The sequence below is a fragment of the Marmota flaviventris genome, chromosome 1 (assembly GCF_047511675.1).
Source record: "Marmota flaviventris isolate mMarFla1 chromosome 1, mMarFla1.hap1, whole genome shotgun sequence".
In the NCBI taxonomy this organism is placed as follows: domain Eukaryota; kingdom Metazoa; phylum Chordata; class Mammalia; order Rodentia; family Sciuridae; genus Marmota; species Marmota flaviventris.
The window spans coordinates 74,474,611-74,498,853 of NC_092498.1; the positions used below are offsets into that span (position 1 = coordinate 74,474,611).

The 24,243-nt window shown below is 35.3% G+C and overlaps 1 protein-coding gene across 3 annotated transcripts in view; it reads right to left on the bottom strand.

Moving 5' to 3' along the window:
- Nucleotides 1–24,243, bottom strand: part of Etv1 (ETS variant transcription factor 1) — an 89,425-nt gene that overhangs the window by 36,736 nt on the left and 28,446 nt on the right. For all 3 annotated transcript variants that reach the window (XM_027932690.2, XM_027932689.3, XM_027932688.2), the window contains 2 exons: nt 6,206–6,335; nt 3,107–3,295 (listed from right to left, as the gene is read on the bottom strand). In XM_027932690.2, coding sequence (XP_027788491.1) covers nt 3,107–3,295; nt 6,206–6,335 — 319 coding nt within the window. The remainder of the gene's footprint in view (nt 1–3,106; nt 3,296–6,205; nt 6,336–24,243) is intronic.

Consider the following 24,243-nt stretch of genomic DNA (forward strand, 5'->3'; position numbering starts at 1 on the left):
ATAATTGTTCTGTTCCATGTTTCTCATCCATAATATCATTGACCCACCACAAAGCTGTGGATTAATTAAAGATTTAAAAGTGCTCTAAAAATGCCCCAGGAGTGCTTAAAAATAACCTATAAAACATATCTATGAGCAAATATAAGCCCATTAACCGCCCCCCTTCAACTAAAAGCATTCCTAAGACTTTAATTTGGAAAGTTAGCATTTAATTTCGGTAATGTTAAATGAAAATAAGGTGAAAGCTAAAGAATGGCAAAATAATTGCTTTAGAATTTCTAAGAACACTCCATCTTTAACGCTAGGCTCACTGGCTGCCATGGAAAGCACTGAAATTCCACCTACACCTGCAGAAAATAAACTTAGAAACTCGGATACTGCAAAACAGTTAGGCTGACTGGCACTGCATTCATTTCCCTTCTCTTGCTTATTTCATTAGCCAAAAAAAGAAACAGAAATTATCATTAGGAACTGTCAAGGAGTGAATCAGAAAATTGTAACTTGAAGATAAAATAAGAACTTGCTCGCTTGTGAAGCCTTAAAAGGAAGTTAATAATGCTTGTGCTGAAAGCTTTGTGGGGAATCAAGCCATTTGTTCCTACAAGTTGACCTGATTCCAGTGGGTCCTAGCTGGGAACTATGTATGTATCAAACCTCCAAAGTCCTTAGGCGGCTGTGTGTGCTTTTGGTGCCTATCTCATGATCCACTGACCAATGGTAAAGGAAAAGTTATTGAAGAAGCTTCTGGAAGAAAGTTAATGGGTAAGGAGAGCATGCTGATGAACTCCTGGATAAAGAAAAGCAGGGTGTAAGTGGTGGGGAATGCTGAGAAACAGAGACAGGGCTCTTGCACAGTGGGTTCAGGAAAAAGTGCCAAAGGGCTGGCCCGAGGAGTGGAGGGAGGCTGAGGAAAGGAAGCCGAGTGCCGGCCAATTGGCCATAAAGCAATCCCAGAGTGAGGTGGGGTGCCTGGCTGGAGGGGGCTATCTGGGGAAAGGATCTGTTCCCAGAGCAAATTTGCCATTTATAATTAAGGGACTGTCATTTGTTGGCCAGAGCCCTCTAAGAAATCCTCCTCAGAAACATAAGGCTTCAGAGATTTTCCTGGGATTGGCCAGCTGGTCCTGTCCTCAAAACTCAGTTGGGGGCAGCGGGAAAAGACCCTGAGCTTCCCTCTGTAGTTCCGGCCGGCTGTTCTCAGTCTCAAATATATGACCTCAAGTTGTGAAATTAAAATGGATTTGGCGAAAGCATTTCAAGTTAGGTCACCTAAAAACAGCCACACTGCTTATTCAGCAGTCATCTTCCTAAGAAATGACTAGTCTTCACTAAGGGCAAACATAATACTCTGAAATTCTGGCTCCCGTTTGAAGTGTGAGGGACTTGGTTATTGAGAACTCTGGGAAGTCACCAGAAGTGGACAAAAGTTGCTTTTTTGTGGTTCAGACCCTTTTTCCTTTTAGCCCTACACAATGTGCATCTGTTTAATGGCCCACCCTGCAATAAGCATTCTTTCATCTGTATTTACAAAACTGTTTACACAGATGCACATACCGTTTTGTTCTAACAAAGTCTCAAGTCCACAGAGTGAGAAGATGATAGGAAGCATTCAGTAATAACACACAAGGGACTTAGTGATGGAAGTAGAGGTATAGAATATGTGGCTTATTTTCACCCTGGAAATAATATTATCCCCATATTCCTTTATATCAAAAAGAATAAGCTATAAAGGAGAGATTCAACTGTTCTTTTATACACAGAAAGTTGCCTATGGCACATGTTCTGCTCTCCTCTGCTGATCTAGGGGATTCCTTTGGCTGAGTTATTTTTACAGTGGTGTATCAGAGCCAGTTACAGCTCTGGCTTATCGATAAATGTTTAGGAATTTTTTGTGCCAATTGTTAAACAGTTATTATTAAGAATTTGATTATACAACAGCACATTTAAAAGACATATTCAAACAAAGGCAAGAGAAACTCAAAACTCATTACTCCCTATTGATTTTACTACATTTCACTATTAACTATGCTCCAAGGTCATAGCTGCTGAATGTGAATAAGAAAAATGAGATGATGCTTTTGAAAAACTTAGCACAGTCCTTACATATTATAAATGCTCATAATTGTTAAAAAAAAAAAGAAAGAAAGAAAAAGAAAAATACCGTATAATGGTATGCTGTTGGCTGTTGCACATCTCTTTCCACCTCAACACTCAGGACTCTCACAGTGTTAGCTCAGAGTCAGCCATCAGGCAGCAGCCACATCATCTACTCAGCAAATGCTATAGATAAGGTCTTTCTTTTACTCCCATGCAGTCTACTGGTGCCAGGACACCAGTGGTTATATTTAAGTACAACAGAGAAGAGAGGAGGAGGTTTGGAACATATAACCGACCTGTATTTTAAGCATATTAAGGCTATATCTCAAAACCTCAAAAGTCTTCCAATGTTTTATTTAAACATGATTTTTTTCATCACTAGGAGTCAAGAATTGCCCACTATAGCTTTCTCCCTAGTTCCACACTCGGGTTCTTTCCTTGTTCCTTTGTAAGCCTCTGTCTCTTTGTTTATTCTCCGTGTGCAGGGTCATGGGTCTGCTGACATTAAATATTCATCACTTAGGAAGGAAGGTAAATGCTTTTAACCAAGTAAGTTATATTATGCAAAACTATGTATAGCTAAACCATTCAATCTAAGGTAAAGAACCTAATTCCATAAGCCACCTACTAAAATTAGTCTCCTAACTTTACAGAACAAGTACACACATATGCTCATAGAAATAGGATGATCTGATTTAAAGTTTAAGTGAAGCAATTTAATTCAAGCAAAGCAAAAGGAAAATGTTCAAATGTCAGTATATAGATTAATTTTCCATTTTTGCAACCAATTTAAATGTTTATAAAAGGAATGTTTATAAATGACCTTCTTTAAAAATTATTTGTAAGTATAGATAGAGCAGCTCTTTCTAAATATATTTTGCACAGATGTGCAAAATTAATATGCTCACCTTAAAACTACTATAGGTCCTCAGATTTGGTAACAGGAATTTCCTCCAGGAATGCTAAGAAGATTTAAAAAAAAAAAAAAAAAATGGTATCTGCAGTTTACCTGTGGTCCATAGGGTAGCTGCTATCTGGTATGGATTGCGATGGAGGGAGGTGAGCTGGGAAGGCCCGGTCAGGTTTCGGAGTGTGAGTTGAGTTTGGAGATGCATGATGTAGTGGGGACACTGGAGTACTGGATGGTGTGGGGGGGTTGGAGGGCCTCATTCCCACTTGTGGCTTCTGATCATAGGCACTACCCAGGGAACAAAAGAAAACAGAACATTTGTTTCTTTGGAACAATTTTAAAAAAAAAATGTTTCTAATCCAAGGAAGAAAAAATATTTTATATGTTAGTCATAATAAGCTATTATTTTTTCATTGTTTTTAATGTCAGACCATGTAAACTTCAAAATCATCACACCCTTAAACAGAAAATAGGATAATACAAAATCTTATAATGGCATAAATACATGTGTATTTTATATACATATATAGACAGTTTAGTATTTAAAAAAATCACTATTAATAAAAGCAGCAGTACTATTTCCACCTATTCTTTGATTGTTTGCTTATTTGTTTGTTGTTAGTATCAAGGATTAAACCCAGGGGTGCTTAACCACTAAGCCACATCCCCACCTCCCTTTTTTATATTTTATTTAGAGACAAGATCTCACTGAATTGCTTAGGCTTCACTAAATTGCTGAGGCTGGCTTTGAACTCACAATTCTCCTGCCTCAGCCTCCAGAACAGATGGGATTACAGGCACGCACCTCCATGCCCATCCCTTCGAATAAATTTGATAGATCTTTTCTAAATCATTAAATAGTTCTGAAAGTATAATTCTTCATCCATGTTACATTTTAAACAAGAAATAATATCAGCTTAATATAATATAATGGAGACTATATTTGCTCTGCCTTTATTTGTGGTGGAAATTTAGGCAATGCTTTTGCCTTTTTAATTTTTTATATATTAAATAAATGATCCATGCCATTAACTTCCTCAGATGGGATAATAAATATTAATAAGATAAATTAAAATGTCTCTGATAATTTCAAAATTTCTTGGAATATAAGAATAAGTATAAAATAATACTATTAAGAAAAATAATAGGAATAATAATAGTAATTCGCATTGTAGTCTAACTTCCACTCATAATTATAAGAGAATAAAATGAGTAAGCTTGATTTTATATTATGAATTTAAGTTGCTTTCCTATATGTGGCTTTCAGGAATATATTTAACCAATTTTTGTAATCTATAAAATAGCTGACATGTAATAATTTATTATTCTTCCATCGATATGAAGAATTATATCCAAGTGCAAAAATTCAGAAGTATTGTAGGCTACAAATGTCTGCTCTAGCTTTAAAGTAAAGTCCACTGTACTTACAATATAAAACAAACAAACAAAAAAACCCAAAAACTTGGGTTTGGTTCTACCTGTTCTTTCTTTGGCAGGTGGGGGGTACCAGGGATTGAACTCAGGGACATTCAACCACTGAGCCACATCCCCAGCCCTATTTTGTATTTTGTAAGAGGCAGGGTCTTAATGAGTTACATGTTCACTGTAACTGAGGCTGGCTTTGAACTCATGATCCTCCTGTCTCCTCATTTGGAGACACTGGGATTACAGGCATGTGCCACCACACCCTGCTGGTTCTACCTGTTCTTTACTAATATTTATGAATAAAAGTCACTGTTATAAAATGGTTCCCCGATTCATTTCCATGAAAAAAAAAACAAAAAACAAATGACACATTTTCTATCTTGAGATATTATCCCTCCCCCAATGAACACAAATTTATTCCATATACCTTATATCACTGGAGAGCTACTGGTCCCCCCAAAAGCCTTAAAATACTCACACAATTCCTCTACTGTTTATTTATGGATACAAGATATGTCAAACAGAACAGCAGTGATTTCAATCACAGTTCTGATCAATGCTGAAATGCAATGACAACTCTACATCTAACAGCTTCATTGATTGGAAATTCTTTAATATTTTAAATAGCTATGCTGTGGACACACAGCACCTTATGGAGTAAACATTAAAAATAATATTAAACTATAAACTCTGACTGATCAATATTGTCTTATACTGAACTCAGTATGTTTTCATACCCACTCCAAGAGATCTTTTTATAAAAGCTTTGGAGTTTCAACTGAGCTGACCCGTAATTTCAGGCTCTGGCAAACCTCTTAGAAAAGCAGATATAAAAGATATTTATTTTCAAGAATAAATAGTAATGAAATATCAGAGCTGCTGCTGATCAGCTGCTGTGAGATGGTATAAATCTAAGTATCCAAGTATTATATATCTTGGATACAAAGAGAATATGTCTTAAATGTATGAAGAAACAGAAGACCCTTTGTTTCATAATGAATTATGAGGTTAAAATGATGTTCTTATAAAACAGTATAAACGTTTGGAAATATTTTTATTATAAGTTTCCAAACCAACTTATTTTAAGAACAAAGTTTCTAATGTGATTGTAAGCAATATTCAATAGACAGAGCCAACTTTTTCTTTATGCAATTAGAGGCCAATATGAAAATAAAAGCACGCAATTGACTGTTAAGAGTTTTTAATGAACATATATGTTATCAAATTTTCTAACAAATGAACAATGTACTTTTACTGCACCACCCTTTATTACCATCAGAAGAACAACTGGCTTTTTAATAGATAATAGCCTCTACTAAGCCTTATGAAATTCTAGTTTTATTGCAATTGTCCATGAATGCATTGTATAGATCATCTGCAAAGCCTGTCAGATAACTAATGTACTGCTCTGACTTGCCAAATGTTTCATTTTTTTTCTACAAACTTCCCATCTAAAGTGCATAATGCATTCATTCTAATGGGAACTTTCAAAAGCTGCTTGTGCCAAACAAGACCCTCTTTACAAACCCAAGATGCATCACTATAGAGAAAAGCAACTAACGATTTGGATGAAAATGATTGCTTTAAAATGTTTCTTGAAAGTGTGTGATTGTATGGTAAAGGGTTCTTTAGAGTTCTGCTAAATGCACCACCTAATTAGCTTGTTCCATGCTTAAGATATAACTCAAAAAATGTGACTTGAGATTTTATATTATTCTAGACAATTTGCTTCAATAAGAACCACTTTCCTATGCATAAACTTGGTTGCTTTACCTGACATTGTACAGGCACTTTTCTCCATAGCTGAATTTAAAGGGCTGTTCTTGACTGCAGGCAGAGCTGAGTTCTGAACATGGACTGTGGGGTTCTTTCTTGATTTTCAGTGGTAGGCCATGAAAAGCCACTAGAAAACAAAACAAAAAAATCCACAAAAGTTAAATGAAGTTAGGAATTAAGTATATTAATCTCTTTGGCTTCTCTCATTTAACATGTCATTAATAATTCTTATTAACTTACATATATTTAGAAAAATTACATTTGATGAATTTCAGGGGCAGAAAGATTCTGAAGAATCTCTGTATACTCCTTTTATGCTGTTATACTGTAGCAAAATATAAGCCTAAATTTTCTCACTTGAAAGTAAATCAAATCACTTATAATTGGCTTAGCTGATAAATTACTATTAGACTTAAAGATGCTGAGTTTTTTTTTGCCCAAAGTATCATGAGTTTTCTCTGGATCTAAATCTGAATTTTTTTGTCATAGTTTGATTGTCATTCTATTAAACAATTACTATTGATGAATTGGAGGCATTTTCCCTTCAATAATGCTTATTAAACTTTCATTACAGTGTTCAGTTCATTCTTGGTCATTAAGTTATATTTTTGTCTGCTTTAGTCACTGGAAATTATTGTAATTTCTATAAAACTGCAATTAAAACACAAAACGTTAAGTATGAATTTTATAAAGCAAGACAATGTCAAGAGAAACAGCGTGATTTACAGTTCAGTTCTGATTATTCCATTATAATAATTAGCTTCAATTTGAAAAACTAATTTTTAATATAAGAATTGGATTTCAAAAACTATCAAGTTTCAGGAAACGAACACTGTGCATTTGTATGTGAACACAGTTTTGATGAGTGTTCAATGGTACCTGAGATCCAAAACACCCTAGGAAACAAATTTACCAACTAAGCAAATTTTACTCAAATTCATTATCTAAGGAAACTTAATTATACTGGGTGTTCTGCTTCAACATATTTTCTTAATGTGCTGTATGTGCAAACACATGCTAAATATGACTATTCAAGGTAGAGAGAAAAGAAATGGGGCTGGGGGGGGGAAGAAATTTTATCTATCTCCATTTGCCAAGGTGTTTCACAAAACCAGAAAGTTATAATTTAGGGGCTGGAATACAGCTCAGTGATTGAGTGCATGCTTTCATTCATGAAGCCTAGGGCTCAATCTTCAATAGTTGAAAAAAAATCATAATTTGTTAACTTCAGATAAAAGAGGATTAAAAATCTCAAAAATCAATTATGAAGACTTGTTTGTATTCTGATTTTAAAAACTTAAAAATAATAACTCTGAAATAAACAGGGCAATTGAATATAGACTGGATATTAGACAATTCAAGATATTGTTGTTAGTTTCGCTGGTTGAGATAATAATGTAATAGTTGTCCAAAAATATTTTAACATTAAAGATTAACAAAGTGTTTTCAGATAAAACAATAAGGTGTCTGCAACCTTTAAAATGCCCCAGAAAAAATTCATGTATGAAAATAATAAAATTAGGAAAAGGTTGATAAATGTGAAAAGCGGAATGATGGGAACATGGGGGTTCACCATGTTCTCTTTACATTTATTTAAGTCCTAAATATCTACTACAAAAGTTTCCAATATATATATTTTAAAAAACTGCCAAATATTTATAGTATTCTATAAGAAAATTCTGTCTCCTCTGTATATGGGTAATGTATATGTGCATGCTACTTCTTAGAAAAATACTGTATGATGCAACATTTGTAGTACATTAAACTGTATTTGTTGCTTTTTTGTCAAATATTTTTCAACTATTTATTACTTCTTTGAACATATACAACAAAATGTATATTTTCATGTTTTAGCTCTCTGTATCCTAATTATTCATTTTACATTTCCCTAAGGGAAAAAAAAAAGTAGTAACAAATAAGAAACTCAACTTGCATTCAGAGAAGTAAAAAATCATATTATACCTGAGATCTCAGAACTACTTTTTACGAATAAAAATCGGTAAGAACTCAGGCGCTGATGACTATAGTAGGATTCAAGGTTCACCATCTTAATCAAAATATCAGATACATCAGAGACTGTTACATTTCATATATTTTTAAAGTATGTGGAGCCATGAGGTTCAGAAGGACTAGTGAATGGGATTTAAAAAACACTGACCATAAAAGAAGACTATCAACAAATCAGGCTTCACTAAAATTATGAACTTCTCTTCATCAAAAGTCATCATGAGAACAATGCAAAGTAAGACACAAGCTACAAGGTATTTGCAATAGAAAGATCTAACAAAGAATTCATGTTTAATATAATTGCTACAAACCAATGATATTTGACAATTTACCTATTAAGATAAACAAAGGACTTGAACAGGCAGTTTATAAAAGAAAATATCCAAATGGCAAAACAGAAAAATGTACAACAAATAAAAGCCCACAAAAACAATGAGAAAAATGAAAATGTATTCAAAATCTTTACTCATCAGTAAATTGCAAATAAGCCACATTAAGCTGTCACTACAAACCCATTCAAATGGCTAAGCTGTAAAAGATTGACATTAGCAAATTTTGTGGATGACATAAAGCAATGGGAAATTTTATACATGCTGCTGAGAATATGAATCGGTATAACCACTTTAGAAAACTTTGGCAATATCTACCCTGGGATCCAAAAAAAAGAGTGCATATGTTCACCAAAAGACACATGTAAGAAAGTTTTGAAGCCTTACTCATGATAGCAAAAGCTGAAAAATATCCATTGGTGAGAGAATGGATAAATCAACCATGCCATAATCATACAATATAATAAATATTATACAGAAATAAAAAGGGACAAACTACCTACCAATGCATCCAAAAAATATGGTCTCCCAGGCATGAAGTTGAGTAGAAGAAAACAAGCACAGGAGTATATAAATTTCAAAAACAGATAAAACGGAGAGAAAAATAATTTCCTTCTGTTGATTACTATGCGAACTTATTTGGAAAACTAGTTAAATTAAGATGAAGTCACTAAGATGGGCTCTAATCCAATGTGACAAAAAAAGTGCAAATGTGGATATAGAGACATGCAGAGAGAGAATATCAAACAAAAATGAAGGCAGAGGTCAAGGTGATGCTTCTGCAAGCCAAGGAATGTAAGACTGCCAGCCAACCAGTGGAGAGGCATGGTACAGATGCCCTCCCAGCACTTAGAACCCTGCTTGACACTTTGTCTCTGACTTCTAGCCTCTAGAACTCTGAGACATTTTTTTTTTTCTTTTTAAGCCATCCTGCAGGTGGTACTTTGTTATGGCAGCCCCAGCAGACTAGTACACCACTTGCAGAAATTCTGATTCACCAAGGCTGAATGGAACAGGATTTTGTATGTTATAAAAAATTTCTAGGTGATTCTCCTCATAATTGGACAAATTCTGAATCTGTCATGATGCTTGGCAACATCTGGATGAAGTGTATGCTGTATCCAGCTCATTGGCACAGGTCTAGCACTTGAAAATAGTTTTAAAAATGTCGAACATCTTTTTGTCTTAGATGCCAACACTCAAGGATCCGCATAAGTTCTACAACTCCAGAAGTTGAGGACTCTTCCTCTTCATAGCATATTTGATGTATATGGGCCTCTTAAAATCATCATTGGCCCCCAAAACTGATTTTGCTTTTTCTGATCATAAGCCAATTAAGTAATCCCATGAATCTGAGTTGGTGAGGATATTTTTGTTCGCTTTTTGGTTTGTTTTTTTGTTGTTGTTCTTAGCTGCTGCATGTGAGGGGAAAAGGAAGCCACGCTGAAGATCTTCAACTTTCTACATGAGAATCTTGGGCTACTTTATTTTCCTGCTTCCTGGAGATGCTAGGTCACAAAAATGACTTCTCTTATTTATCCTGAAATAAGGGTAGTCTAGAGACTCCCACCGAGAGGGCTGGGTTGGAAACATGTTGGGTATTTCATCACAGGGCTGAGAGCCTGAGCGTCTGCTAACAGGCGGTTTTCCAGCTCATTGGCACAGGCACAAGTGAAAGCAGCACATTCATTTTGTGCAATTTGCTTTACCTTCCCACATGGAGTTGGTGCATGTAAAAGGCTGTTAAGTACTAAATTATTCCTTATCAAATCACCATCATCTGGAGTCATGATCAACACTAATTAAATTACTTGTGCTGAACACGGCTCCAGCCTGCTGCCGAGGCTGCGAGGTACATTTCATTTCACTTACAGTCCCGTCCTCACTGGGTCTGGAACAGAGAGCTACAGGCATCTGTATTGTTTGTAGTTTTAATTAAAGTGAATCTCTCCTTCTTCAAGTCTATCAAATCAAGTGAGTTAACTCCTTCATTTCATTTACAAAGAGATGATAGTTCAAAATGATATTATATCTTTATCCCTGACTTCAGACAGTTCATAATTTATCTTTGAAATCTACAGTGTTTCTCAGGCATTCCTAAGACACATTTCTCATGCAAACTTTTATGATCCACAACTCCTCCAGACAATCCGATCTTTGGGAAGAGAGGGAGAGAGAAAACTCAAGAGATGTTTCTTGCATTTTTGTCTTTGATGGAAGCCTGACCTTTAAAACCACATCTTAAGGCTGAATAATGATGACTGAGTTCTTTTAATGGTTAAATTTAAGAGATCAAAAATACCAGGACTTAAAAATATGCACTTCCAAAATAAACGTAACCACTTCTTAATTCAAAAGTTTACTCAGGGTCATGGTATTCATCGTTAAATGTTTATTAAATTAGTAATTGCTTTCATTTTTGAACTATGAACTATGAGACATCATTTTGCTTCCACTTTGTTCCACCTAGATTTTAGAAAGGAGGCACAATCATGTCATGATTCCACTGAAGCACAGAGATGCCCTTAGCTTTCCACAACCAGCAATGCTAGAGTATAAACACATTCTTGGTTGAATGTAGATACAATATAAAATCACATTTGAATACTTGAAATATAGATGGAGAAAGCACATTTAAAATTTGCTCAAGGAGAATAATCTCCTAAACATTTGTGACACTGAGGCATTATTTATATTCTTAAATTGAAAGCACATCGTGTTTATTTTACAACTTCTCAGCAAATGTTTGTTCAGAAAATGAATAGTGAAAATAAATGAATGAAGTCTCTATTTATACCTCTATGGTCAAGGTGATGATAACTTGTTACATTAAGAAAGATAGGGCTGGGGATATAGATCAGTGGAAGAGTGCTTGCCTTGCATGCACAAGGCCCTGTGTTCGATCCCCAGCACCATGGGGAAAAAAAAGAAGAAGAAGAAGAAGAAGAAGAAAAAGAAGAAGAAGAAGAAGAAAGATAATATGTTTAACTTCAGGTATTAATAATAAATTGCAGTTGAGTTTAGATTCCTATTAGAATAATGCTATAATACTTTAAAAAACCAAATTTATATATTTTACAATTTTCAAAGAACTGTCTCATACTTTATTCTTGTCATCCAAGACAAGAACACTTATTATAATTCCCATTGTGCAGATTATTTAAAGAGACATTGCTATAGTTTGGATCGCAAATGTTCCCCAAATGTCCAGGTGTTGAAGGCATAGTTGCCAGCCTATGGCGACAATGAGAGGTGGTGACACCTTTAGGAAGTGGGGCCTCGTCGAAGACAAGTCGGGGGGGTGTGCCCTTGAAGGGGACAGTGAATCTGGATCCCTCCTCTTTCCCTCTTTTGCTTCTTGGCCACCGTGATGGTGGCATTAACCACCATGTCAAACTGTGCACAATAGGCCCAAAATGACAGGTCAAGCAACCGTGGACTAAAAACTCTGAAAACATTAGCCAAAATAAACTTCCCTCCTTTTAAGGTGATTTTGTCATGTATTTTGTCATAGGCACAGAAAGCTGATTAATACAAGCCTAATGAAGTTAAGCATCATGTCTAATTAAAGACCTAAAACTAAATTATAACAGGGAAAGTATTAGAGCCCTGGGCTTTTGGCTGCAAATATTAAACCTTTCAACATATAATTCAAATTTATTTATATACATATTTAGAATTCCTTTCATGCATGAGCACCACTATAACATTATTTTAGATGTTTCTTTATTCATTCACTCCTTCAATAATTAATTCACTAATTAATTCATCTACTATGTTCCAGATATGGAATGAAGACAAAGAGTAAAACACAGTCCTTACCCACAAGAGTTCCATGGGGTCTATTTCAAACTTGACTTAAGCATTTAAAAAATTCCTTAGTAAATATACTACCCAGTACCATATTCTCTAAGTTTGATTAATGCATGTGTGTGATACAGACATCTGTATCCATGACCTTACAAACATATTCTTGGCACTCCTCTCTAAGCAGAAACTCTTCTCAGAGCATTCATGCTTGCTTTTAGGCATTCTGCCTTATTCAATTTATTACTGTGACCAAAGACATTTAAAAATTCACACTACTTGTATTCCACTGAAGAAAAAATATTGCTATCCAACATCTAAATCTTCCCCTACACCCTGATAACCAAAATGTCACAAGGGAAGGAAAGGTCTCCTTCTATATATGGACAGCTAATGAAAATATGGTGGCAAGATGTCTTGGTTGACCTTTCCCTCTGCTTTCCTCCTTAACTCTTATCCTAAAAGGAAATTAGAGTACCAATTTCTGTGCATATAAAACAATTACACTGGGAAAAGAAACACATGACGTTTTTAATTCTTCTCTAAACAGAACCCTGTCTTTGAATCCCTTCTCGGAGGAAACCTCACTAGTAATACAGAGTCTTGAGGCTAGACTTGGGAGGCTTCATATCTCGCTGCTGAGATTTCTGGTCTGTTAAAATATATATATACTATTTTAGCACAGTCTGCTATATGGTGTTCTGGAATAGGGGATGGACAATTATGACCCATGGGCTACCTTCAGCCTCCCAGCTGTTTTTGAAATGAACTTTTAGAAGGACACTCTCCCAACCATTCCTCGGGGTGTATGTAGTCCAGGGCTCCTGGTAAGGTACAGTGGCTGAAAAGAGTAGTCCTGAAAGCAACCATAGAGCCCACAAAGCCTAAAAGATTTATCACCTCTACAGAGAACCATTTTCTGATGCTTGTTCCAGAATATGGTATATAATGAAAAAGGAATGGAGGGGAAAAAAAAAACACATAAAAGAGACTGAGTGGAACCACAGAACCTGCTAGTGATAGGATACAACTAAACCGGTCAACAAAGGACACTTAATTTTAATCTAACACTTTGTTTACTCTAACTCTCAAAACCCAAAGTGTGCAATGGGCATAGTCAATTTATAGGGACATACACAAACTAGCTAATGGAAAATGACACAAAATTGAGACTCTAAAACACTATAAATTTATGAGCCTCGAGAAATTTCAAAGCATTTATTTACTTAGACCAGGGTGACTTATAACATGGAGAATTTTTTATACCTGTCTGGAAAATATAACTGAAAAAGTCAAAACAAATCATGCTGTGGACACTAAAATGCTTGGAGATTTAAAAAAAAAAAAATCACTTGGCTATAACAGTGATGGAAAAAAAAAAACTCTGTAAAAGTGAAAAAAAGTAAATGGTGTACATAAATTAGATTATTTAAGACCAGATACAAATATGGCATGAAAAATGCATGCAGCCTTTTATACAAATATATGTAGTTAGGAATACACTCAGTAGATGAAAAGCATTCACTTTAAGTTAATATCACTTCCATTTCAGGTGATAAATGGATGGCAATGACCTCAATTAGTGCTCAGTTAAATTCCAGAAGCAAAGGGGAAGGCTTGTGTACAAATAAAGACAATGGTGTCACATGCTCTATAAATTCGTCTTTTAAGACACAGAGAAAAGCAGAGGCCACTTGAGCTGCATCTGAGCCTCTCAAAGATTCGTTCCCAGTACATTCACCTCTTCCAAGCCCGCCCTTCTCCACTATGTACACACACCACTCACACGGGCACACCAACATCCATTACTAAAGAGCCTAATCTCAGCTATCAGCAGAGTGCCTTTATGGGGCCATTAAACCATTTCTCTTGTTTACAGTGCCTGAAGAAAGATGTGAATTATGTCTGTGACAAAACAAGCAATAACATTTCTAAACCGCTATCAAAATGCAAACTGAAACACATTTAAGGACAGGGACCCTGATTCGAGTTTTCATGATTTTCCATTATTCGCAGCATCTGGAAATATATTCACCTATAATATTTCTGAGACAGAAATTTAGACCCTAGCACAGCAAGTTGATTTTTATTTTTTCTTAAATAAGATTCTTGAAGTAGAACAGCTAAAGAAAGACAACACAAAAGCTTTTAAAGAGATTGCACACTTAGTTCACCCCCTCATGTTGTTTTGACTACATATAAAATACAGATAGAAAATAGACGAGGAGATATGGATAAAGTCCTGAAGGTGACCCTGGTCTTCACGCTCCCATCTGACATGAGATGTCTAAGGACTTGGAAACTGAAGGTAAAACAGAATGAGAAGCCAGGATTCCTTGTAGTCTGCAGAATGCAGCCCGCTGATGATGGCACAGCCTCATGAGGCGGCTATTTCTCAAAAGCAGACTTTGAATTCCACTCTCCATTGCAGAGTACCATTATAACATCTTAACAGAATAAAGTGGATGTGTTCTGAGTTTCTGTCTGTCCTTCATCTCTTCAAAGAATAGTGGAGGCACCAAGATGTGGTCAACTCTCACTTATCTAAAAGTCACTTTTCCACCATCGAGATCCTAATGATTTAAATCAGAGGTTGTAACTTTTTTTTTTTTTTTTTTGATTCACAGAGTGGTTCCAAATAACTTCAACTAGTTGTGATCATTCAAAATGCTGCTTCAAAATATTTTTCTGGTTTTAAAATCAAACTAATAGCTTCTCCAGAAAACACACACATACACACACACACCACACACACACACACACACACACACAATATTCAGCAACACTAATCCACTTTCCAGTTTGAAAGAGGTCAGCAATTGAATGAGCCCATTATCAGCTGCCCCTTTGACCAGGACCTGGGTTTTCCTACTTGCCATGTTCTCCACTGTCCCCAAGGCTCTACTCCCAGTATCATTTGCACTAAACTCACTGCACTCATTTGTCTTCTTAGCTTCTGAGTATCTTACCCCTTACCTAACACAGAGCTAAGAAGTCATTAACATGCACCTGTGCACACAGTGTCTCTTCTTTTCCTCACACACACCTCGCCTCTAATCATAAATATTATGAAACTCATGTTACACTTATGGCTTACATCCTCAGACAATAACAAAGCTGGCACACACTAATATCTGCCTGGTTTTAAGTCTTACCCCTTCATCCAGTAGCTGAGCTCTGGGCTAGCCACTGAGCCTCTCTGTGCTTGTTTCCTTATCACTTAAATGTGATGACATAGCACCTGCTTCATGGAGCACTACATGTAAGGTATGTAGTGAGTACTTCATAATGCGAGATGTTAGAGTTATTATTATTCAAACCCAGAACCAGCAGGTGTTACAGCTGAGTAAGAACACATAGGTTGCCCAGAAGCAGATGGCAGAGTGGCTAAGACAAGGAGACTGACTCTTGCCTTTACCACTCGCTAGCTAAAAGGCCTCTGGGAAACCTGGTAACTTCTATGCAACAGTTTCCTCCTCTGTGATATGAGGATGCAGACCTTCCTCGAGGGCTTTGTGGGAGAATTAAATAAGGTAACACACATGAGAAAGAAGAACAGTACCTCACAAGAAGTGGTCAGTCTTCAGAAAATGTTTGTATTTACTATTGTTGATCCAAATACTTCCTCAAACAGAAGCTAAACTGAGACTCAAGAAAGTAAAGTGACTATGACAGAAATAAGCCTTCTAGACCTCAGTCTTACCTCACCTGTACTTTTTTATCTTGTTCCCAATTTCTCTTCAAGTCTGTCCATTACACATTATTAGCAAAAAAATAAAAAAAAAATTTAATTAAATTAAACATGAGAAGAAATATGTTAGAGGAGAATATTCTGACAAAATAAAAAAAGTAAACAGTATGGCCTGATATAATAAAATAAGCACTCCATTGGGAGTCATATAATCTCTACCTAATTCCTACCCCAAATATAACTAGCTGTGTGACCATAAGAAAATTGTGAAAGAGCTTCTGTTTCTAATCTCCAAAATGAAGGCATTTAGACTCTACAGTAAACTTTCCTTGTAATTCTAAAACGTCATGCCTGGGAGAAAGGGGGAGGAGGTATTGGGGAAGGAAACTGACCAAATTATATTGTCATATTGTGTGCATGGATGAATATGTAACAATAAATCCCACTAGTATATATAATTATAGTATATGAATAAAAATTATTTTAAATAAAATAAAAGCAGGTATAAGTCCCTGCTTATTGATGTAAAAGAAAAAGGGAAAAGGACAAAGACCTGATACAAGAATTTCAAGGGTATAAAATCCTGAAGCCGTTTAGTAAAATGGGCACAAAGCTGAAAGTATCACTGCATCCTATGAAGCAACCGACTTGATAATGACCCTCAATCACCATGAAAGAATAAATTCAAGTTAAATGTCCTATTTAAGAAGGGAAGGTGCATAATGCACATTAGAAAGACGTGCGGCAATGTGGTTGACATTTTAAAACACTGGATGCTCTAAAAGGTGTTTCGAGTCTCCTTTAAACTCGATTACATGGACCACCTACTTTCCAGTTGATGTGGGAAAGTAAGATGTTATTATATTAATAAAACAAAAGGCAGAATCAAAAGACAGAAAGTTACATTCCTAATTTTAAAAGCATCATTAATTGAAAAACAAAGAGATCAAATGTGTTGATTCTATCCCTCTAAATTTTAAAGTCTAAACTTAATATAATGGCACTTCAGCAGTAGTGGTACTAAATGATCCTCATCTTCTCAGTCTAATTGCCAGGAAAAAGTGCCCTGGGAGGAAACTGGTTCTTCCATCTGGAAAAGGGTAAGAACAGGCAAAGGAAGGCCTAATGTACGAACAATCCAAATCCGATAGATTTTGCATTTTGCATTGGCTTCAGATCAGATCTTCCTACCCCTACTGGTCCAGTAGATGGAAAGCAGCACGACACATTTTTTTTGGAAACAAATTCTGTACAGTGAGCCCAAACATACAGTACTTCATATCCAACTGGCAGGAACAAAACTGAACAAGCTGCAGCTATTTGAGAAACAGATCTAATAAACTGAAATGAAGTCCCTGAATCAAGATACCCATCCAAATCTGCACCTTTCAAACATTGCTCTGCTTAATAAATTTCCTAATTATGACCTTTATGAACATGGAAAAGACCTCTTCTACTGAAATTGTCTTTGTCTTGATATATATACTTTTTAAGGCTTGCATAGTTTCAAAAATAAGGATTACTTCTCTACCTGGTAACTTCTTCCAAATAATGGATAACGGGTATTTGGAAAAGAGTATGTAGTATCTGCTGGGGTGGGGCTGGAAGAGCATTCCTAGCTTGGTTGGAGCTGGAAGATCCCAATACTTCCCAGTGTTTCTGAGTCCGGCACAAAGAGGTTCTGAGGAATGCTATGACAGATGGGCCTGTGGAATATCCAGACACCAACAGGGCTCTGTCCTGGCTTCTGACTGGCCAGAAGATGGATTCTTACCACAGAAGAACATGTGAAAGGTGGGCTTCCTTCTATCCTGCATCCCCTGCCTCATCTACCATTCCAGAACAAATCCCCGAGTGCTGCCTTCTGTAGATGACCTGTACATTTCTCTAACCAACAGTTCAGAAAAAAAAATGTGGTAAATATGTTCTACAGAATTCAATGCTCCAAAAAAAGTAAGCAGAACATAGACACATCACAATTGATGAATATAGTTGCATCTAAAGAGATCTTACCTAAAAGTAAGAATAATGTGATCTTCAATGTTCCTTTTTAATTAAATCGCAAACACAGAAGCTCCAAACAAAATTTTTACATTAATTACTTTAACTATGGGCCATACTAATATGCAAAACAGAATTAAGATAATATTGCATTGCCACAGACCGCTGCCAAATACTAATATGCCTGTCAACACTTGAAGTAATAAGTACTAAAAAGCAGTTTCTAAGATTTGTAAATTTTAGTCATTTAAGAACAAGTAGTCAAATAAACATTTTTTATAAAATAAAATATAACCATTTCCTCCAGCAGTATTTTAAAGTCAATGAAATAAGTAATTAGTGATGCAAGTACTTGCTTAAATAAATTCATTACTGTAGTCTTAAAAACTAGAGCAGTATAATTCTAATTTTATAATTAATCTACATGCATTAATATGATCTGGACAAGTCTTCCTATAAACCCAGAAGTAAGGCATAAGGTTTATGGCCTTTATTGAGAGAAGACCTCCTGAAATTCCAAATCCGTATACCACACTCACAAGTGTAGCAAAATTATGCTATTGTTTTAGTTCTTCAAATGTTTATATATTACTTCTTTTAATATTTATCCCCTAGAAACAATCTTTTGATGTAAATTTGGTGACCCTTTGCTACTGGAAAAAATTCCATTTTCTTTGGAGTTATCAAGTCCTCACTTTTGATTCACAATTTCACATGCTTTTCTTTGAGTCTGGATGTGAAAGGAGCCTGTAATTTGCATCGTCTTAAATTGACCATTTTAGCACCAAAATGATATGCTGGTAAGTATGAAGCAACACTCAAATGGTTGAAGTACACCTGCAGCATTTGATGTCACCCTCCTGAAGACAAGAATGAGATCAATCCAGACATTAGCCACTTGGCTCCTTGTTCAAAAGGACCCCATTGGTAGACAATCAAAGCTGAAAATATATTCTCAATACCAGAGCTAGGAAAGTTTGCCTGAAAAAGAAAGCCAGCTGGCTAGAGCCCAAAAAAAAGTACCTTTCTGTAAATGCCAATAAAACTTTACAGGCTGCCAAAATAACAAAGAGTGATTACAAAGGAAACTTTGCAATTTTCCTGACAATAAACACCTTCTTAAAAAGAAATGATTTGTCACCTGGCCTCAATTGTTATAGCTGTTAATGCTAGCTGGGGCAATTCCTGCAAACACATTTTATTTAAACCAACTACTCATTTGGTACTATTTTTTATAATTTATATCCCAAAATAAATTTGGGAAATATCCTTTAAAACTGCCTTGTAATATTTAATTCAGTGTATATTAGAGCAATTTCCATGAGGAATCACCACTCTTCACAGAACGATGTTTACCTTAAAGTATTTCATCCATACTCTTCATTTAACTCTACTAGATTAATAATTGCCCAAAAGGAAAGGGAGATGTATGAAACATAAAAGCAAAGAGTGAAGGGGAAGGTACTTTTTCCCTGTCTATCAAGCCCTTTGTCCATTTTCTTTTTGTGGGGGTTGGGGGGGCGGGGGGCACCAGGGATTGAACTCAGGGATGCTTAACTACTGAGCCACATCCTCAACCCTTTTTATTTTTTATTTTGAGACAAGGTCTCACTGAGTTGCTTAGGACCTTGCTAAGTTGCTCAGGCTGGCTTTGAACTTGCAATTCTCCTGCCTCAGTCTCTGGGATTATAGATGTGCACCACTACACCCAGCCTTTTTGTCATTTCTTAATGATAAATATTAACACCTACAGCATGAGTGGTGCCAGAATAATAAACCTTAAGTCTCTATTGACAAGCCCAGCCTCCACCCACAAAACAGGAAGCAAACAAGCCCAATGTTAACAAAGATTCCCAGCAAGACATAAACTTGACCATGACATAAACAAGAGAAAACACACATGGACTTATATCGGTAGAGTGCTTGCCTCATATGCACAAGGCCCTGGGTTCAATTCTCAGCACCACAAAAAAGAAAAAAAAAATCCTAATTTTTCTTTTAAGTATTGGAGGAACAAAATGTAAATAGTCAGTGATGACACAGATCACATTTCAATGGCTACCGGATATAACCCCAAGAAAACTAACATTGGGATGAAGAATTTTAGATTTATATTAATATTTTTGGATCTAATATTTGTGGTTTCTTTTACACACTCATTTTTTTTTCTACAAGAACACACTGTTACCCAGTTGGGAGTTCATGAATCACAAATGAACAAGGTCTTATTACAGTATTTCACAAGGAGTTTAAGGTATTATTCTTATCTGCCTTTACAATCTTTAGAAACAGCAATTATTGAAAAGCAATCATGGAGATAAAATTTGTTATATCTGACTTCAATATCCTGCAGGCAATTTATGACATATCTAGACAAATTTATAATATTATTTGATTTAGTTGATAGGATCTAGTGATTTGCAATTATTAGAATAGCTGAAAATATATAATGGAGTAATATATGGCTATTCATTAATGCATATACTTGGAACCTAAGAAATGTTCTTAATTTTAATACTATTAATAGTAATCCAGAAGGGCTTTTTAAATGTACAGAAAATTATTACTTAAATTTTATTACACTTTATACAGTTATTGATGTAACTTCCCATTTGGTAGGTTCAAAGCATTCCTACTGCTTTTTGTTTTTTTTTTAATCAACTCTAGAACCTCACTATTACCTATACGCCACACCTTTAGGTTGTGCCACAGGACAACTCCATAAGAGATCCTCTGATCCTTCAGGGGAACCAAGTCCTATCTAATGGGAACCAACACATCTCACCTGCTACTAAGTTTGGCTCCACAGAAACAGTGTCATGGCAACATTCCAATGTATATTTTTTACTTTGACTTGCTAACTGCAAATAAGAAGAGATTAGATTACCACATTAAACATAAAATGTAATACAGAACTAGGTAGCAGTGATGTACAGGTGTTATTGGAAATGGAAACTCGCAGCACAGAGGCAATAATATTTTAACATTACAAATCTTTTTACTTCTATCTTGGGCAGAGTGTTTAGTGTTAACATCAAAGTACAAATCAAATCATACTAATCCCTGCATAATGCAAGTTTTTATGTTATTCGTAATATACAGAAGACTAGCTAAAAAATAACTTCTGCATTTGATTTTATTCTTACACAAATTTCACTTATTAGCTACTAATCCTTGAGAAATCTTAAGATGTGATTATAAAGGAAATCCAGTTATAAGTAAATCTCTCTTCTTAAATAAGGTGGCACATCTAAACACTGAAGCAGTCTAATATACAACTACATTCTTTTAAATTGCCAAAATATCATTTACTTCTATGTCAATCTGAAGCATCTATTTAAATTTAACCTTTTGAGACTCTCAGATATTAGTTCATTTGAATAAATAGATTTTATAATGCCTGTTATAGATCACAGATTAATTAGAGGAACAGTCATTTTTCTGAAATTTACTGATCAAAGAGGATGATAGACAATGACAACAAACAGCCCTGTTGTTTACCAACACAGTGCAATGTAGGAGAGTTGTATGTTGAATGGATTTTTTTTTAATATTCCTCTTTTATTTTCTGAATTATAATCTAATTCTTTAGAGCAGAGTCCTGCCAATGTATCTCCTGTAACTCCAGGTGTAAGGTGGCTATTAGGTGCATCAAATACTGTAACCGCCTGATAGATTCAGCAGCTTATATTAGCACTTAAACAGACAAAGAAGATTTATACAGTGCTCTTTGTAATTGATAGTTCCAAGAAACTAGAAAAATATGAAGATGAAAGAGCGCTCTGCTCTCCTTCCAAGTGTACAAATAGAAAAGATGAGCTTTGGAAAAACACATGGGTACCACCTGCAAAACAATCGTATGATCACAAACATAATAGGCCTGGTTTGCATTCTCCTCCTCACCCCTTTGAAGTAAATAGGCACTTTGTAAATTGAGGGTGTGCATAGGGATAAAAGTTAAAAGTCAGATAAAGCTGGATTCTCCTCTTCCCTTAGGATAGTGCATAAATTCTTAGCCAGTGCCTATTTCACTGAATTATCACATTAGATTCTACTGATATAATTATAAAATTTAGTTCATTCTTTAATATCTGTTTTAAATGTGGTTAAATGCAAGTGCACCTATATGCTAAAATACTTTTTTTTTTTTTGGTACCAGGGATTGAACCCAGAGCACTTAACCACTGAACCATATCCCCAGCACTTTTTTATGTTTTATTTAGAGACAGAGTCTAACTGAGTTGCTTTGAGCCCCACAAAGTTGCTGAGATTGACTTTGAATTCGTGATCCTCTGCCTCAGCCTCTGGAGCTGCTGGAATTATAGGCATGAGCCATGGCACCCAAGCTGCTAAAATACTTTAAAAAAAAAAAATATGAGACCACTTGGGCTTTTTTATCTTTTTTCTCTATTTTCTCTGCCACAGTAATGTGACATCTAAATTCACCCTGAAAAATTTCCAGGTTGGCCCATTTTTTATTTCAATGAACCCCAAATATGTCTTAGAAGAGGACATAACACACAACAAGCACTATGTAATTACTAACTATCATTACCCAGTCGGTGGGGAGGCTATAGGTCTATATCATTGCTAATATTTCATGAGACTGAGTTTCTAATTCCAGGTCATGTTTCATTGTTTCCATGAGGCCTTTCAAAACTATTTCAATTTGTATTGATCTCTCCAAAAAAGAAACTATAGAATTTAGTGTCTATAAAACTAATCTGTAGTCAGATAGTACTGCCTATATGTTGATATAATAGCAATCGTGTTAATAATTATGAATGTTTTGACTTTCTTTATTACACATACATGGTATTCTTCCTGATCCAATCCCCTTTGGAAAATGAAGAATGAAATACTGAGAGATTCAGGGACTCAACAAGGTCCCTCAACTGGAAAGTAGCCAAGCTCCAGCTGCTACATTAACTCCCCATCCACTGTATCTTAACTGCTTCTAACCTGTGTCTCCCTTCTTCCTCCAAACTTGTCATTATGCTTTCTGAAGGCAGAAATCATGTTGTTGTTGTTCTTGTTACATATTTTAATGTTGGAGAATTATATTCCATATAAATAAATACTTAAATATTTACTTTTCTTTATCTTGGCATTATAACTATGGAAGTCAACCATATAAATTCTACAATGGAATGACTCTCTAATTAAAACTGTATTTTGAATATATAGTTTACTCTCTAGAACAAATGGTTCTCTAGAACCATTTTGTTGTTGTTTAATTGGGAAACACAGATATAATATTTGGTAGTTCTGTACATAGACAACTGACACACAATTTGAAAAAGGAGCAGGGTCTGCTACAAATCTGCAGTGTATATGCTGCTGCGTCTGCTGTGCTTCCTGTCTTGAGTGGGTAGGGAAGCACAGTGGAATGGAAGCAGATCTGTAATGAGCAATAATATCTATCTAGGGAAGCTATCCTACCAGTGTGTGGTAGCAAGAATAACATCACAAACCAAACTCTTTTATTGCTAGGTCGATTAAATACAATTGTCTCAAATTCTTTCAACCATACTATCCATATTACTATTCTGAATATTCATTACTCTTAATGTGGCTTATAAAATCCTCTGGGGTCAAAAAGATACCTAAATTAAATACATATTGGTATTTTCTTACTTCTACAGAACTATTGAGTTATACAATACCAACCTATGTGTTAAAATTTTGACAAAAATTATGTCCTTTACTCATTACATCAACCCATTTACTTTTACCTTTTGCTCACAAAGCCCAAAAAAGTAATGAGCTCCAAATCAAAAAAGTGGTGAATTATAAAACCAAGATTTGAACCTGGACATGCTGGACTCCAGAATCACATTTTGCCTCCTAAGCTTACAGCTATACTTTTTACTGCAATGCTAAATAATTCTCTGATGCTAAAAATTCCCTTTGGGGAATGGGGAAAAACTGGATTCTTTTTTTCTTATATTTAGCAGACAGAATCCAGTTGAAGAAATTTCAATTATAAGTTATTTTCTTATTGTTTTTGATTTTCCGTGAAATTGGAAAATACAAGAATCTGTTACAAATGATGATTACACTAATGCTTGTGAAATACTTCGGGTCAAATATGTCTGGTCCTGTAGGAGCTGACTACTACTTAACAAATGATTTATTGAGGAAGAGCTATTTTCTAAGGATGGTCTTTGGTCATCCACAATTTAAGCAGTAATTACTTT